Source organism: Podarcis melisellensis (genome assembly GCF_964234715.1).
Source record: "Podarcis melisellensis genome assembly, chromosome: 5".
In the NCBI taxonomy this organism is placed as follows: Eukaryota; Metazoa; Chordata; class Lepidosauria; order Squamata; family Lacertidae; genus Podarcis; species Podarcis melisellensis.
The window spans coordinates 77,107,193-77,125,940 of NC_138537.1; the positions used below are offsets into that span (position 1 = coordinate 77,107,193).

An 18,748-nucleotide genomic window follows, 5' to 3' on the forward strand; every position below is an offset into this window, starting at 1 on the left:
AATCTTGTCTTGCTTACTGGGGGAATGACCAACCACCAACAAATGCCAATATAAACAAATTTAACAAGTTTGTTTACTAAAAAAGGGTGGTCAGTGAGTCAAATGGTTCTGCTGTTTGAAGTGACAGCACAGAAATGCAAAATAGCAAGCAGTTACAAAAAAATCAACAGATCACTTGGGAAGAAAGGCAAACTAATGCTAGTGTATTGGAAGAAGCAAAGACCACCAGTGTTGAAGCAATGATTCTTCAAACATCAACTTTGTTGGACTGGTCCTGTTGTTCGAATGCTGAATTATCGTCTTCCAAAGTGACTATTCTATTCCAAACTTAAAAATGGAAAGCGCAAGGGTGGTGGTCAACAAAAGAGGTTTTAAGACTCTATCAAGACAAATCTAGAAAAATGTAGTATAAGCACCGACAACTGGGAAACACTGGCCTACGAGCGCTCCAATTGGAGAACAGCCTTTACCGAAGGTGTCATGGACTTTGAAGACACTCAAGCTCAGGACAAAAGGGAGAAATGTACTAAAAGGAAGGCACGTTTGGCAAACCCTCACCATGATCAACTCTCACCTGGAAACCTATGTCCCCACTGTGGAAGGACGTGTGGATCCAGAATTGGCCTCCACAGTCACTTACGGACTCACTTTTAAGACAGTGTTCATGGAAGACAATCTTACTCAGCTACGAGTGATTGCCAAATAAGAAGAAAGAAGAATTATCCATCCTTTTGCTGGTGGAGCCATCCATGCAGAGGGGTTAGCATAGGGCTTAGTAGAACCTGGTACTTTTCTGTGTCCTTCATGAACCCACATGATGGGCCATTGCTGGGAATGAGAAGCCTGTGCAATATTTCCATAGGCAGTTGCATGTTACACTTCCTTTTTAGTACAGGTTACTTGCATGCATTCCTGTGCCAATCCCTCCATGTGTGGTTGGCTCCACCAACATGGAAATGGATCATGTCACAAGGGAGTGGAACCAGTGAGGAATAAGCATATGTGTTCCATACAAGATCTGGAAGAAGGTGCACTCTCTCTGTGTGAGAGATATTCCTTTAAATGCTCAGTACCCATCTTTGAATGCTGTATTGCTCGGGTGTGCAAAACATAAGCAAAAGCTGAAAAAGAACACTTTTCTTTTGCTGGGGCATAATTATATCATCCAACAGTGCGAACACCTCTCACAAAGCTCAAGTAGGTGAGAAGTTAAACTTTCACAGATTTCTTTTCCTGCACATGTTTCTGAAAAACACACAACAGCCTCAACCACAAACTCAGTTCCTGGTATCTCGGGCATTCGGTGCTCAACAACACCACCAACAGAAGCGGCAAACCCAAATCCTTGTATCTTAGGTGTTAAACATTCCACTTCCAAGTAAGCTAAAAAATATGAAAAGATATGAGTCATGCAAGAGGCTTGGGGTTTTTCCGGATGACTACTTGAGGCAGCTGTAAGTGTTAAATTATTTATTTTTAGATCTAGTTAGTCTTCTAGAACTGGGCTGCACATGATTCACCCAATCTAGAACCAGTACCAGACCAATGTGGATTGCTTGCATTTGGCTTGTTGAGTTGTATGTGGCCAAAAAGGGGCAAATAAATATTGGTGATGTATACATACATAAATCAGAATATTTTGCAGACCTAGAGAAAGAGTGACCATCTTTTTTCTTCACAGCCCAGTAGAAAAAGGAAAGTCCTAGAGAAAATATTGAGTCTAGTCCTCAATTACACAGAACCCCATTTCTCCCATACATGGAAGTATGGGTAGGATAAAAGAAGTCTCTCTTCCAATCATCTCTCTAAACAACTACAATTTTTACCTCTCATACCATAATTGGTCCAATCTAGCTAGTGACATATTCACACAGAGTTAAGCTTCCACAAAGAGAAGGAATCATGCACACACAGGAATGGCATACATGAGATTTCTGACAAAGTTCAGCAGCCAGGTAGGATTCCAAGCTACTACTAAGTGTACTGGTCCAATCAAAATATTATACACTTGGCCAGCTGCTAGAATCATAGAATCAGGGAATTGTTTTCAGCTGGAACTTGCCAGAACTCAGTTCCCGCACCTCTCTGGTGGGCGCCATTGCCATGAAAATGGAAAAAGGGAGATGTTTGTGGTGAGTTCTGGCACCTCTTTTTCTAGAAAAATAGCACTGCATGGAATCATAGAATTGTAGAGTTTGTAGGTCATCTAGTCCTGTCAGGAGCTCAGCCTACACTCGAGTAGGACCCTGGCAGAGACACATACCCGACTGGCATGTTCTCTCCCTGCTGGTCATTGTTTGGGAGCTTCAAAAGCTTTCTTCTTTTCGAACATCACAGCGACCGATGCCAACAGACACTGGCACATTTAGGGATCCTCAGAGTTTGCGCATCATGCGTAACAGACCTCAGCAACTCAGCATTTTGGCTAATCTACTTTATTTACAAATAAACACACATAGAGCGCTGCAACATGGCTCCTTCTCGCTCTAGCATCAGACAGCAAAGAAAAAAAGAACAAAGGACAACAGTCCCACTTCAAGGAACACAGTAACACAAACATCCTGTCTCCATCACTTCCCACTCTGTGGAGTCAAAACATATACCATCATGTGAAAGACAACAATCGCATGACTGCAATCATGGAGCAGGAATTCTAACAAGTCCAACCCCCTGCAATGCAGGAATCTTTTGCCCATCGTGGGGCTCAAACCCATGACACAGAGCTTAAGAGTCTCATGCTCTAGTGACTGAGCTATCCCAGGTTCATGTGCAGCCAGAAATTGTTGCAGCTGAGCATACATTGCTGTCAATGTGCATGCATGTGCTGGCAGAATGCATGCCTTTGTGAATGCCTGGGCACTGACAGCAACCTCAGCTCAGCTTGAATCTTTTCTGACCCTCTGATCCTAGCAACTGACTAACAGGATACTGTAAGGTTGTGATGGCTACTACACTGTTGGGAGAGAGAGAGTTGTGAAGGCCAAGCAGTCTAAAAGCAAACATGTACCTTCACTTCAAGCTCAATCCCTTCACCAGAGCATCACCGAAGGTGGCTGGCAGTGATCTCTGAGTGCATTCTCCAATATGACATCTATACAGTTTGCTCTCCTATTCATTGCACAGATAAAGGTAAAAGGTAAGGACCCCTGGACGGTTAATCAAAGGCGACTATGGGGTTGTGGTGCTCTTCTCGCTTTCAGGTTGAGGGAGCTGGTGTTTGTCCACAGACAACTTTCTGGGTCATGTGGCCAGCATGACTAAACCACTTCTGGTGTGACAGAAACCAGAGCACACAGAAACACTGTTTACTTTCCCACCACAGCAGTACCTATTTATCCACTTGAACTGGCGTGCTTTCGAACTGCTAAGTTGGCAGGAGCTGGGTCAAAGCAACAGGAGCTCACCCCATCATGTGGATTTGAACTACCAACCTTCTGATCGGCAAGCCCAAGAGGCTCAGTGGTTTAGACCACAGCACCACCTGTGTCCTAGCACATATAAACTAGGGAACCCACAGTAGATCATGAGCTCCTGTCCCTCAGAAATCTCACCCCAGGCCTTAAATCTCACTGACTCAGGTCTACTCTCAAGCAGTGCAACATCTGGGGACACTGCCATAGGGAGGTTGAGTGCCCCTGTTCTCTGTTCCCCTACCCTTCAGACCTGACAAAATAATAATAATAATAATAATAATAATAATAATAATAATAATAATAATAATTTATTATTTATATCCCGCCCATCTGGCTGGGCCTCCCCAGCCACTCTGGGCGGCTTCCATAAAAACCAAAAATACAGTAAAATATCACACGTTAAAAACTTCCCTGAACAGGGCTGCCTTAAGATGTCTTCTGAATGTCAGGTAGTTGTTTATCGCTTTGACATCTGCTGGAAGGGCGTTCCACAGGGTGGGCGCCACTACCGAGAAGGCCGAATTATCAATGCTATCCTCAGTTTTCTGACCAGAGCTGCATGCATACGACCCTGACTGGTGCATGCATGTTCAACATGTTCAGTACAACAGGAGTGCAGCATGTGTTCAGGAGAATTTTCATACGGGGGATGAAACACGTTCTGCGGCTCAGCCAAGCCTAGTTTGAAACTAGGAGTGTAGGAAATCCAGTTAAAGAAAACATAATCAATATTCTTCTCTGTTTCCTTCTCTAATTTAATACTGATGCTCATTTTGAAAACTGTCCAATAATGTCTCATTTTGCTAATATCTGCAATAACTGTGACTTCATTAGAAGGCATTAGACTTCACACTGAACACGGATTGACTTATGTGGAGGGCCATTATCAAGATTCATAGGGCAGAAAAAGAAAGCTTGACTACAATGGAAATGAAGTCAATAGCAGTTTCAAGTGCTCATATATCATGCTATTCACTGCCTAATTGCTATGTGGAAATAGATAATTCAGAGCATGGTTCATCATGAGTTTTCTGGAGGATTTGCCAGCATATAAAATATAAAGTTCTTTTCAATGGTTTAGCACTATTTATTCTTTAATAAGAATAACAGACCTTCCTACAATTCCACTGGGTAACAGGTATGAAACATCACATGGGACTGAGATGGTACAAAAAGCTTGGGGAAGAGCAAGTATGCAGAAAACCTGCCTCTGTTGTTACAACATGTAAGGAAAGTAATTCGTAGTTTATATAACTCGCCATGATATGCGTGTCTGTTTCGTGCTATGCAAAAACAACCACAGCAATTTAAATGCATATACTGTACAGGGCGAGTCCTTTCAAAAAGGCCCCATGGATACAGAGTGCACATGTCCCACAGGGCCTCTTTTAAAAGACTCACCCTGTATTTTCACATTGGCAGATAATGAAGTGCAACCTAAGATGTGCAAAATAAACTGATTGCAGAGGAATGGAAAAGACCAGATAAAAACGCAAATTAATGTCGGAACGGATTGAGGCGTGTCCGTACGTCATTCTTATAAAGCTACTGGAAGTCAAATGGCAGAAAACCTATTCCTTGAAACTGGGTGTGCCCCAATCACATATAAATTCAGAGAGATAGAGATAGATAGAGAGGGGGGCGGGAGGTTGAAGGGCAAAATGAGATGCAGATGAATGGAGCTGCACTCTCCCATTCCAGTTCTATACCTCTCTTCCCCTGGCCCCCACAGACTTTCAGGGAGGGGAAGCAAGACTTTCAGGGAGGGGAAAACAATACCTGGGAGACAATCTGTGAGGAGAGAAACTGCAGAAGTGAGGAAGGAAACTGCCCTGATTGAATGAACAGAGTTTTAAGTTAAAAACAAAAAATCAAGACAGTCATATGGATTTAATCTATCATGTCTAGCTTGGCTGTCAAGGGTAAAAGTAGAAGCATAGTCTCTGTGTGGAGGGGCCAGAGTTAAGGAAGCAGGCTAGTTCATCTGGACTGAAAACCACTCCACTAAGAACTGCTATACCCAGATCTTATCTCATGCAATTGTATTCCCCATGATCTGTCACAAACTGGTCCTCGGCTCTCAAGCATCACCCGTGCAACAGTCTTGGGCAACCGGCAATCCTGCCCAGTAGCTTAAAATTGGTTCACTCATCATCACAATCCTCATAATCAAATGCAGTTCATTAAAAGAGGAGAAATAGGCCTGCTAAAACACAGGCAGGCGTGGGTGGTATCCACACACACACACACACACACAAAACCCAACAACGTTGTGAAAATACTTACCCCCCCCCCAAAAAAAAGTTTTGAAAAATACATTGGATTTGGCATAGCTCACCGTCACCATCTAGAGTCGCATTTGTATATTGCACTTTACAACACATTTTAAATGTTTCATTTGCAGTTTTACAGCTGAGTCCCATGGAGGCCAATGTGCCCATTCTCGATGTGTACAACTCCTATTATACCTGACCATGGAGCTGAAGGAAGTTGTAGTATGAAGGGCACCATGTTGGGAGAAGCTTTTAAATCTCCTAGAACCTCCCTGTGCCTTCTTAAGACACAGTGAGAGCGAATATCTATTTTGATTACATATTTTGTGGTTTCATATTTTGATTTTGTTCTGTGAACCAGCCTGAGACCTCTGGGTATTGGGCAGTACATAAAATAAATAAATAAGCTTTACAACAAACCAAAGCAATGTTAACTATACCTGTTCTTTTATATCTGATAGGCTTCCTTGCATATATGAAACCATAACTAAACAGTGAGTTCGATGGCTTTAGGTATTCCTTTAGGATTTCAAACCAACCCAGTAAACTTACCATTCAAAAGACGGTAATGAATGTCATTAGGCTTCCCTCGGTCCCCATCAATAGCAACAACTGTTATTACCTCAGAACCCTGGAGAGAGAGGGGGGAGAGGGAAAGAAAACAGGGAGCACAAGGAGGTAAAACTGCTGTAAAATATAACTCCAAGCCAACCTAATGCATCAGCTCTCTCCCATGTAGACAGGCAACACAATATAAAACCGAGCACTCTACTTGCCAAACACAAGCTCACCGGCATGATATGGTAAATGATTAAAGAGAGAGGAACTAAAGGTCCTGTTCTGTATTTGTAGTTCTGCTCGGAGGATAACTTTTCTATATTTTTTTATGGCATATTTTAGCAGAGAATGCAGCAAGACCAAGTTCAAGCAGCTGAAAACAAATCAAGGAGCTTCGATATCTTTGGTGGAAGAAGTAAGGACCAGCAACTTTTTGCTCAGTGATAGGAGGGGTTGACCACATCTCAGAGTTGCCTTGGACTATAATGAGCGAGACACATCCTTCTGCAATTATTTGGAAAGCTTTGGGGGGGGGGCGGAATTGCAGAGCTTTGAAAAGTGCTTTAGGAAGAAATCCTCTTCAATAGCTAAGAAAGCAATATGCTAAAAAAAGAGAAAAGAACGTTCGACCTGAAAATCCACTCCCTTTGCAAGTTTAATGGGCAACACCTGGATCTGTAAATAATAGTAAACCTGGAAATAGCATTTTACTATGTGGAGTTTCTGACACACTAAGCAGGGAAAGAGGTGAGTTTTTCCATCATTATAATATGATAATATTTTTGGTTATGGGGCTCACAGTGGAGGTGATTAATGCTTAATTATCCCTGATTTCCTCTGTGAGCTCCATAAAAAACCCCAAAACTCGGCATATTTAATAATTATAGGCATTTCCAGATCATTGGTTAATAGCAGCACAAAGTAAATTATTATGTTTCACAGCTTTATAGCACCTCTTCTTGCCAAGGATTATGAAGTGCATGAAAAACACCTCCAATATTCCTCAAAATCATTCTCTCCTGCCCTCTAACTGGGCAGGCTACAACAATATGGGCAGTGAAATATGGTACCAGTGTCTACAGAAATAACTGCAGATTGTGGAGGCGGAAAACCTCTGTAAACAAGGTTTGAACAGCAAGTTGCAGCACCACAGAGCTAAACTATGAGCTTGCTTCAGCTCTGGAGAATTTTATATCCACTTGCACAAGCTAAACCAAGTTGGATTTCTGCCGAGGTTGAAAATGCAAGTGGATGTAAGTTCAGTTTGGACATTAAGCAGGCTTGGCCTTACCATTTGGCAAAGTCAAATAGCTGGGGACAACGTGTGTGTATAATCTTGCTACAACCCTTTGTTATATCTGAGCATCATAAATTAATTCTGTAAGAACATGGCTTGTCTAAGCAATACTTCTGCTAAGCCATTTATGGCACGTGTTCCCCCCCAGTCTTCTTCAACTCTCTCTTTGTTCATCTCCTTTCCGCCTACTGTCTTTCCAAAAACACTTGGAAAACTTGATGCAGTTTCAATATGATCTGATTTTAATTGATTAATTCCGGAGCATCAAGCATAATCCAAGGGTGCACATACAATCCACTGTGCGTGAAGTGGGTGAAAGGGTATTTCAGCCTCCTCTTGAAGCAGGGGCTGCCCATACTCCTGTCACGCATCAGAGGACCCAACCCCAACAGCAGGTTGCCAGGAATGGACAAGACAAGGAAAAGTTCTTACTATCTGCTTTTTATTCAATATTCACAGAGAGAGGCTTGGAAATGCAGCCTCGTGGAATAACGGCGTTGCCCCGAGTGAGTCTCCATCCCCTCCATCTCTCCCACTTCCTCATGCATCCTCGCCATGGGTGCTGAAAAGTGTCCTTTGCCTTTGAGCTCTTTGCTCTCCTACTTTCAATGCTTGCCAGGTTCTGGGAGAGGGGGGTTGTGGAATGCTTTCTAAAGACACTGTGTCTGTCAGCTGTCCCCCCTCTGGTGCTGCTTCTTCTTCCTCCTCTCCCATTATTTCCCAGCTTTCCCCCTCATCTGCCTCTGAGCTGTGACCTCCCTCAAACCCCTGTTGTAATTCTGAACTGTCTTCTTCTCCTCTCAAAGGATCAGGCTGGGGAGGCGGTCTCCACCATTCCTCCTCTGCTCTGTTTCTGACAACTCCCCTGAAAAGTGATCCCTTAAGGTCCAGGGACCTTGGACATTTTGTGGGGAGCAAAGGGCCACTTATGGTCAGAAAGGAAATCAGCAATCACCTTGCACATGTGCACTTTGCATCCTCCCCCCTCCAGTTATTTGTTGCAGAAGCTACATCATTTTGGCATAGTGCACAAGAAATGATTCTTGCGGTACTCACGGCCAGAGTGTCCTCATAGACATATCCATAGTAGGGAGTGCCAACAAACATCGGAGGTGTGTCCTGAACGTCTTCCACATTGATTGTGACAGTGGTTGTGGCTGAGAACACCTTGTTGTTGCCACGGAGCTTGCCGCCGCCATCCTAGGATGCAAAACAGTTCCAAGATCTTAGGGTTCCTTTGCATTTCACAAAAAAATGTGCTCCACACATTTGGAGTGAGAGATCAGGCTGAGAAGTACAGCTCTGATGAGGAATGGTGGGAACCTCCCCCTGTGCCTGATCAGGATCCTGAAGCTACCCAGGAGCGGAAGGACAAAATAGATTTGGAACAGTGGTTTGCAGAGGGGCATAGTTCTGAAGACAAAAGTTGGGATGAACTGGGGGTTGAACAGCAAAGTGAAGTAGAACAGGAAGAGATAGAGCTAACAGACTCTCTCTCACTGGAGACTGTCCAGCCTATCAGTCCAAGGACACATAGAGCAAATAAGGTGGCTGCACAAAAGGCACAATGGTTGCAATATCAGGTTGCAAGGTGCAGAAATGATGAGGGGGGGAAGTGGGTGGAAACCTTAATTGGAAACACCGTCATTTCGAGAATGGCTGTGTTGGTCTTTTGCTGTGATCATTAAAGACTCTTTAAATGGTAAGCAACTCTTTTCACTTTGGCCTGCTTATCTATGGCAAAAGGGTCTCTGAAACCTGACAATTGCTCTGCTCCTGGTAGAATAGACTAACTGGACATGTTGAAAATTATGCATACACCAGAACTTATGGGAATAGGAAATATCTGATCTGGCACAGATAGATGGGGCTCATTCCCTGAACCATAGGAAGTTCCCCCCTCATTTTCAGCTTTTCTTCTGTTAACTACTTCCGAGGAGGCCTGACCTAAGTTTCCAAGATTCTACATGCCCTGGATTCTAAGGAGAGGGGCTTTCCCCCAGGGACCACTCCCAAGGTGACAACGGTTACTGTCACTAGACCAAGGATTTATTGCAGTGCTCCTCGTGGATGCAAGTCTTTCGCTGTGTCAGCACAATATCATTGGTATCAGATTGCCAGCCAGTATCCCCCCCAATTCATCTGAATTAATCCTCCCTGCAGAATATACGATAAGCAAAGAACAAACACTTGTTGCCAGCAACCCATTTGCAATATCTCAATGACTCATTTGGAATATGAACCCAGCAGTATACAAAATGCTTCTACGCATTTCTAAATTTTGCTTTATTTTTAATTGCTCTTGTTTGTTCCTTAAATAATCAGCTGAGGTAAATCCATCATAAATGCTTTGTTTGCTTTTCTTTGAAAGGTTTGCAGATTTGAGCTTCAACTGGTCAAAGGGCAGCTAAGTCAGAAAATTCCACTCTCCTATAGGGTACTAGAGGCTGAATTTACCCAGAATCCTTAAATACAGGCCTTGAGATGATGGTAAGACCCCACTGATCTTGGGAACATTATTTCTGAAGGAAAAATCAGAGGACTGGAGTCCCTTAGAGACTCCCTTGTGATGGTATAATCAAAGTGCAAACAGCCACTATGGACTATGAGAGAATTGACTCCTGCTGGAGCTGCAGGCACAACACAGGCAATTAAGGAGTCAATTTGACATATGTAGCCAGGAGGAGCCTTTCAGCACCCAGTGATCATCATGGCTGAGCAGGGCTTTGAACTTGAGAGATCATCTACACAAACAACCAGATTATGCCCCGAAACCTTTAGCTCATATAGTCACTATGTCTATTCCACCCTTTCCTGGGCCAGGGGAATTGGCCTGTAGACTAGAATGTACAAAGCATCTGTACAAAGGAGTCACAGATCTGCACAAATCTGTTTTCAATTAATTATTACTCTCTTCTCCTCACACACCCTGATTTCATTTCCTCCTCCTCCTATACACCACACAGATTGATGTCTAAAAGCTTGGAAATGGTGTTCAGAAATATAATGAGATAACAGTTCATCTTGGATTGTCCAAGTTCAGAATGAAGGTGGAGGAACCTTTTGACAGAATGCTCTCTTTCTCATGTATAAAACTTCCTGAATGTAGAAAAGTAGGATGTCAGGGAGCAGGAGTCTAACCTAGCTTTCACATTGAGATGTGCAGGGTAGGTTTATTGTTCACAAATATATATTTTTTAAAGTAAACAGGAGTGTATGGTGAGGAAGGCTGCTATTGTAGATCTGGCCTCCCAGCGGTGGTAACATTGCCACATAAAATCATAGAATTACAGAGTTGGAAGGGAGCACGAGGATCATCTCGTCCAACCCTCTGCAATGCAGGAATCTTTCGCTCAACATGGGGCTCGAATCCACAACCCTGAGATTAAAGAGTCTCATACTCTACTGACCGAGCTATCCCAGAACAGCAAGGATAGGTAGCAAGTTTGGGCCATAACTGGGTGCACTCTTCCCACCTTAGATCAAATCTATGCTGCCAGGTGCCATAAGAAAGTGGCAGAGATAGCGCAGGATAGTACGCACCCCGGAAATGATCTCTTTTAGCTTCTGCCTTCTGGAAGAGGTTATAGGGTTATAAAGGCCAGGACTAGCTGCCTGAGAAACAGTTTCTACGCAACTATGATCCTGACCCACCATGTCACCCAACCATCCTAGTACATGGCAGAACCACTGCTGCCAGGAAGCCAGATCCATAGTAGTGCTCCTCCTCACCAGCTCTTATTGGACTTGAAGTTAAAAATGGGCAACCACAACAATGGCTCACACCTGACAACACAACAGGATTGCAAAGCAATAGAGAGAACTGCTGGTTACAACGCTTAATATTTCAAGCTTGTGTAGGATAACTGAAACATATATAACTGGACTATATATGGCTTGTGATACGGTAAATACATATTTAGTATGACCTAAGTTTTCAGAGATGGAAAGAAAGCAAGGTCCCTATCAGAGAAGAACGGCAAACCAGGCTGATGGACTATGCCAAAATAGCAAAACTTGACTGGAAAACTCTGAAACCAAGAGGGCAAAAACTTTATAAAAGAACGGGAAAAACTTATAAGTTATTTAGGAGACCACTCTAAGCAGATGGAAACATTGGCAGGATTTTTATTTCACTTGTAGTGTAACAATTACAATGGACAATATGGATTGATAGAAAACTAGAGTATGGAAGAATATGCAGTTGTAAATGTTCAAAATGGGACCCCATGGAGGGGGCGGGGGGAAGTCCCGAGATTCGGAGGAATCTCTCTATATGGATATGTATCTGGGTTTTTATAGTTTTGTATTTGTAAAACCAAATCAAAGTGATTTCAAAAATAAAAGAAAATAATATGACATAAGTTTTCATGGACTATATTAGCATTAGGCTAAGTTGCAGGAATATGGTTGGTGTGTGCATTTAGAAGTGCAGTCAGAGAGAAATAAGATGCAGAAAAGTACAGACAGCAATAATTATATACACGGCAGTGGTAATTTTTTTAAAAAAATGTCGGTGGTATAGACCAGGGGTAGGCAACCTAAGGCCCAGGGGCCGGATGCGGCCCAATCGCCTTCTCAATCTGGCCCACGGGCGGTCCAGGAATCAGCTTGTTTTTACATGAGTAGAATGTGTCCTTTTATTTAAAATGAATCTCTGGGTTATTTGTGGGGCAGAGGAATTTGTTCATTTCCCCTCCCCCCAAAAATATATATATAGACCGGCCCACCACATGGTTTGAGGGACAGTGGACCATCCCATGTCTGAAAAAGGTTGCTGACCCCTGGTATAGACACCCTGGCATTGGCAAGCGAATTAACACATATTTTGGTTTGGTCCACAAGTGATAACACCAAGACTCTTGGTGTATTTTAATTCAGCACTTTTCCATTGCAGTCTCCCTTCAAATGACAAAGTGGACCTGTCTGGGCTAAATGGACCATTGGCCTGGCTCTGTAATAAGGGAGGTCCATACATTTTCAAGACCAGAAATTATCCACTCCTGCCCAATCGTCACCATCTCTTTCAAAATGTGCACAGATATCTTGCACTCACAGACTTACTCTGTTATGGAAAAGCTGGATATGTTTGGCTGCCATAAACCATTTCTCCAGAACTTCGTACAGCAAGAATACGGAAAGATACTCGGGCCATGTCCTTCACTGTAAACCCCAGGAGAAATCACAGCAAGACTTCTTGAGGACTGCTTTGATAGACTGGCAGAAGCACTGTAGATCCAGTGTCGAGAAAATATTAGATGTCACAAGCTATTTTGGGCCTGTTAGATCTCACACCATTTCTATCACCTGCAAGGATGCTTTTCCTTGCCCTTGTACAGTTTCCCCCACAGCTGGAAAAGTATGATCAGAAGAATATATAAATACCTTTGCCACCACAGTAACAAAATAAGTTCTGGATTTTTCATAGTCAAGAGTGATCCCAGTTTTGATGCGAAGGACACCACTGTGGCGATCTATAGTAAACTTATTTGTATGGATGTTCTAGAAGAAAAGAAAAGAAATGTAAGATTGTGTGTGTCTTTAGTGCATAGGTTGATATCCTCCTGCTGTCAGAAACCAACTTCATATTATTTGCTCTGAAAGAGCAAGACTTACGGCAACACAGAGAACAAGTGGCTGCCTGTGAAAAGAACGAGCGCTCTGCACAATGTGAATTTCCTTGATACAAATGGAGTTTTAATCTTCAGTAGGTCAACTGACTGAAGCGAACTGGAGAAAGCACAGAATTCATCCCCTCTGACAGTAGCACGGCCAATTACCCATTGCTGTGAAAGGAGATTTGCATTACTAAAGAAGACACCAACTGGCATGCGGTAAACCACAGAGCCTAGGACTTGCCAATCAGAAGTTCGGCGGTTCGAATCCTGACAACGGGGTGAGCTCCCGTTGCTCGGTCCCTGCTCCTGCCAACCTAGCAGTTCGAAAGCACGTCAAAGTGCAAGTAGATAAATAGGTACTGCTCCAGTGGGAAGGTAAACAGCATTTCCGTGTGCTGCTCTGCTTCACCAGAAGCGGCTTAGTCATGCTGGCCACATGACCCGGAAGCTGTACGCCGGCTCCCTCGGCCAATAAAGCGAGATGAGCGCCGCAACTCCAGAGTCGGTCACGACTGGACCTAATGGTCAGGGGTCCCTTTACCTTTACTAAATTTTATGTAGAGGCACAAATTCAGAAATAATTGATATAGTTTAAATAGAAGTGCATGCTTCCCACCATACTGGGGAAGGCATCAGGTGTCTCGGGTCACTTGTTCAGTCTGCTGACCCACAGCTGCCAATTGCTCCTCAAAGCTCTCCCTTTCTATGACCTGACAGCCCTCAAAATAGAGGACCGTTCTCTTTAAAGTAGGGCATAAGGCCACCCTAATTGTCAGGGGTCTTTTTCTGAGTGAGGAGACTACTCACTTTATGCTCTTCAACCGCCAAGGCTCCTGTGCTCACCCCATTGTGAGTACCTCTTTATTTGCATTGTCCAAAAAAGGGGGAAGTACAACAGGGAAAGAGTTATGTTGATGTAAGGTAAAAGGTAAAGGTAAAGGACTCCTGGATGGTTAAGTCCAGTCAAAGGTGACTATGAGGTTGCGGCCCTCATCTCGCTTTCAGGCCAAGGGAGCCAGCATTCATCCACAGACAGTTTTCCAGGTCATGTGGCCAGCAGGACTAAACTGCTTCTGGTGCAACGGAACACTGACGGAAACCAGAGCCCACAGAAATGCCACTTACCTTCCTGCCGCAACGTTACACCAACCTGTAACATACTTCCTTTTGAAATCCTTGTCATCTCTAGAATCTAGAGACACAGAGGAGGGGCAGGTGATATGACCTGACAAAAGGACTCAAGAGGCAGAGGGCACATAGTATAGGACCAGCTCTCAGCATTTATGAATGTCGTGACAGGCTCAGCAATATTCTCAGACTTCCTGTAATTCTTACTCGTGAACTCAAACCATTTATTGTAAAGGACAGTTGAGTTGCATCCAGGATAGTGCTATGTGAATGTTCTCTCCGCACAAAGATTTCTGCTTGCTCAACAAAATGTTCACCCCCTCTCCTCCCCTGTGCATCCTAAATCTGTTCCATGGGTTCTCCCAACCTTCTGGAGCAGATGTGAGGAGTGGGAGGAGAGGGAGTAAAGTCCTGGTACATAAGCAGGGGAAAAAATTGCACAGATTAGCTCAGGCATCCCCAATCGTAGCCCTCCAGCTGTTTTGGGACTACAACTCCCATCATCCCTAGCTAACAGGACCAGTGGTCAGGGATGATGGGAATTGTAGTTCCAAAACAGCTGGGGGGGGCGAGTTTGGGGATGCCTGAATTAGCTGCATACAGCCCTGTAGTCTGCCATCTTAACAGTAACAGCATCATCAAAACACAGGGTGTGTGGTTTTTTTTCTTCCTTTCCTGCCTCTGGGCACATCCCACAATTTTTAGCAGTATAACAATTCTTATACAGTTACATGTGCTTTACCAGAATATGTATAGAGTTGCATTTCAGGTAAAAGGGCAGCTAGAAACACTCCTTCTGACAGCTTAGCTAAGGAGATTTTGTTGTGTTACTTGTGAAAGCAATTATACCCCACATTTCGGCGCTCAGAGTGTTTTGCGGTAAAAAAATAAAATGAAATACAATAGAGCCGAGAGCTTTTAAATGGAACCAAAACATAAACAGAATGGTGGAAACAAACAAAAAAATCAATCAATCATAGTTTAAAACCATGTGAAAGAAAAGGGGCTTCAGAACTTTGCTTAAAAGTTCAAAAGGAAGGCTCACCACCATCGTACTGTGTGCTTTCTGAGGAGGTGCAAATCTGCGAGAAGACCGTAATATTTGCCCCTTAATCATCTGGAACACTAGGACAGGGGTTGCTCAAAAAAGGAGAAAGAAAAATGCTAAGGTCTCTTTTCAGTAAAGAAGAATGATTGCCTTCCTGTCTCCCTTGGCTGTGCACAATGCTCAGCTTATGGTTTCTCTCCTTTCAGTATTTTTCTCCTGTTAAGAAGATTAGATTTAATCCTACTTAAATATTTGTGCTTTCAGAAGCAGCTACTTGATTAGTGAGCTCTCCAGTGTCTGAGTAAAGACCAAAATGAATAGGTTTACACGGATTCTTTTACCTCTAGTTGGGGGGGAATCAAAATTACTCAGCTGTGAGATTTTTATATTGCAAGCTCTATTAGTTCAGGTAGACAGTGTCTTTTTTTGCACTGAAGTTTTGTCTTTGAAAGGGAAAAAAAATCCATGAGAAGAACCGGAACTGTTTCCACTGAGATATTGCTCCCTCCTAGATGGGTCATTCGCTGATACACAATTGCAGCCAAATAAATTAGGACTTGTGTATACAGTAGCTAGCTGGCAACTGATACACTTGTGGCAAAGTATCATTAAAAGGTAAAGGGACCCCTGACAGTTAAGTCCAGTCGCGAACGACTCTGGGGTTGTGGCGCTCATACTGCACTCACAAAACCCATATGTGTGAACAGTACCAAAAAAGAAAAGAAAAGAAAAATTAGGGAGCAAGAAACACAAGTAAAAAGTCATATTTCAAATGGAGAAATCTCTAAGAATTGCTCTCTCCCTTTCCAGGATATGTCCGTCTTCTGCAATGTGTATGGCTTTTTGCACTGTAGGGAGGGGAAATGAGGAGGTCACGAAACCATACTATTGCCTGCAGCTCAATACACAAAACAACCTTTCCTAACTCATCATCTCAAGTAGTCCTGGGAGGTAGATAAGTGATGCTTTCAGTTTATGAATTCGAAACTGAGGCAGACAGCTGCAGCGATCACAGAGCCTAGGACTTGCTGATCAGAAGGTCGGCGGTTCGGATCCCCACAATGGGGTGAGCTCCTGTTGCTCGGTCCCTGCTCCTGCCAATCTAGCAGTTCGAAAGCACGTCAAAGTGCAAGTAGATAAATAGGTACCGCTCTGGCGGGAAGGTAAACGGCGTTTCCGTGCGCTGCTCTGGTTCGCCAGAAGTGGCTTAGTCATGCTGGCCACATGACCCGGAAGCTGTATGCCAGTTCCCTTGGCCAATAAAGCGAGATGAGCGCCGCAACCCCAGAGTCGGCCACGACTGGACCTAATGGTCAGGGGTCCCTTTATCTTTACCTTTACCTTTTACCCATCTAACCTCTGAGTCACACAAGTCCGCTTACCCACTCTTAGGGGTGTGGCAGCTTTGTGGAACAGCCAGTGCCTCTCCTCCCGCCAACGATGCAGGGCTGGGTGTCAGGATCTGAACCTTGCTGGACCGCGAGCTTCAAATCCTGCTCTGCGTCAGCCTGCCAAACTGGCAAATGGCAGGCTGGTGTAGAGGGCTGGGCTCTCTGGGGGCAGGCTGGAGGGAACAATCAGGCTTCCCTCAGGCCCACTCCTGGGGGATTTAAAACAGCCTGCACCAGCCCCTGATGCCCAGCTCTTCTTCATCGGATCAAACCAACTCCAGTAATTTTGCATTTACTCATTGAATTGACCTTGCTATGGCTGTGGTAGTTGCTGCATTTATGGGGCTGGGTAGGAATTTGCTTATCAGGCAAATTGGCTGTGACCTGGAGGTTTTGCCTACCTCGTAGCAATTGCCACAACTTTTAGAGGTTTAGGCATTGAGTAACCTTAGCCTGGGTTGGAAGGGGGAGTTGTACCCTGGCCTTCCCATCCAGAAATAGAGTAACCTATTAAAGGGATCTGTGATGGAGTTACTTCTGTCCATTTAGCCAGACAAGGGGCTTGGGCCTCAGTGGTCCTAGAGGTGGTGATCCCTGAGGGGATCCCCCTATTTGATGTAAGTCGTAGGAACCCCCGCTGCCGGCGTTGATGCTGATGTCAATTCTGGTAGGCAGCCTGGAAATAAATGCTTACTCGATGCCTATGCCGAACCACTTCATCTGCAGTCAATAAAGTTGTGGCCTGATTTGATCCCATTCAACTGTGTGGTCTCCTTTACTGGTAGCTCACCTGGGCGGAGGGGGCACAGCCTGGCCCTGCAAGTATCATTTCAGAATATTTTTATCTCATGCTGTACCAAGCTGAGCTCATAGATGGGGAACCTGTGACCCTCTAGAAGTTGTTGGACTGCAACTCCCATCATCCTTGACTGGAGGATGGCGGCTGAGGTTGATGGGAGTTGCAATCCTATAATATCTGGAATGGCAAAGGTCCTCATTCCTGCATTATATCATTATGGAAGTTCTAATGTTCTTTATAGTCAGAAGGTACTCAAACAAACAGACACCATGAGATGGATTTTACCATATTTTTCGCTCCATAAGATGCACCTGACCATAAGACGCACCTAGTTTTTAGAGGGGGAAAGCAAGAAAAAATATATTCTGCGCAGAGCATGTAAGCAGCTCTTGCTTCTCTTGCTTTAAACCCTTCCATCGCTCCTCCCCGCTTCACTGAGAAGCCAGCAGAGCAAACTGCACGGCTCTCACTGAAGCCAGCAGAGCGAGAGCAAGAGCGATAGCAGCACAGCGCCTCTTGTTCTGCTGGCTTCCCAGCAAAGCCGGAAGAACGACGAAAGGTGCCCTTACAAGGGAGCGCTGAGCAGAGCCTGGCAGCGGCTCTTGCTGGCTTTTCTGGGAGGTGACAGAGGGCAGCCTGTCAGTCCCTTCTCCCTCCGCGTGGCTCTTTAAAGGGAGCACTGAGCAGAGCCTCCCACCTGCTTTCACTCCTTAAGACGCACACACATTTCCCCTTACTTTTTAAGAGGGGAAAAGTGCGTCTTATGGAGCGAAAAATATGGTAAGTGGCTCCCAGTGCTTCCAGTCCACTCTTTGTCTTATTCCTGGGGTGCCTAGACACCTAAGTCAATATTTACCTGCAGAAAGTAGGTTATGCTCCCCCCAGAACCGGTGTCTCTGTCTATGGCTTCAATTTTCAAGATGCTGCTGCCTGAAGGTGTGTTCTGTGAATCCAAACAGAGAACATAATCAGAGATGGGCATAAGAAATTAGGGGGTATTAGTAAAATATAAATATACTCCTATGATGGGAAGGTAATGTGTTAGGAAAGCAAAAAGAGAGAGTGAGAACAATGAGATATTGCATTAGGAAGAAGGGGAAAGAGAATCAAGTTCATTCCTTCCCCATCCATCCCCAAATCACAGCAGCAACAAGGAGAGACACAGAGCAATGAAGAATATGTCCATGTCAGCTGTTTTTACTCTTCACTGAGCACTGAAGTGT

The 18,748-nt window shown here is 44.2% G+C and overlaps 1 protein-coding gene across 2 annotated transcripts in view; it reads right to left on the reverse strand.

Annotated features, from left to right (window-relative positions):
* CDHR1 (cadherin related family member 1) overlaps positions 1-18,748 on the reverse strand; it is a 56,481-nt gene that overhangs the window by 29,700 nt on the left and 8,033 nt on the right. For both annotated transcript variants that reach the window (XM_081913552.1, XM_081913553.1), the window contains exons 6-9: positions 18,382-18,468; positions 12,927-13,043; positions 8,598-8,741; positions 6,239-6,317 (exon numbers count right to left, since the gene is read on the reverse strand). In XM_081913552.1, the coding sequence (XP_081769678.1) occupies positions 6,239-6,317; positions 8,598-8,741; positions 12,927-13,043; positions 18,382-18,468 (427 nt within the window). The remainder of the gene's footprint in view (positions 1-6,238; positions 6,318-8,597; positions 8,742-12,926; positions 13,044-18,381; positions 18,469-18,748) is intronic.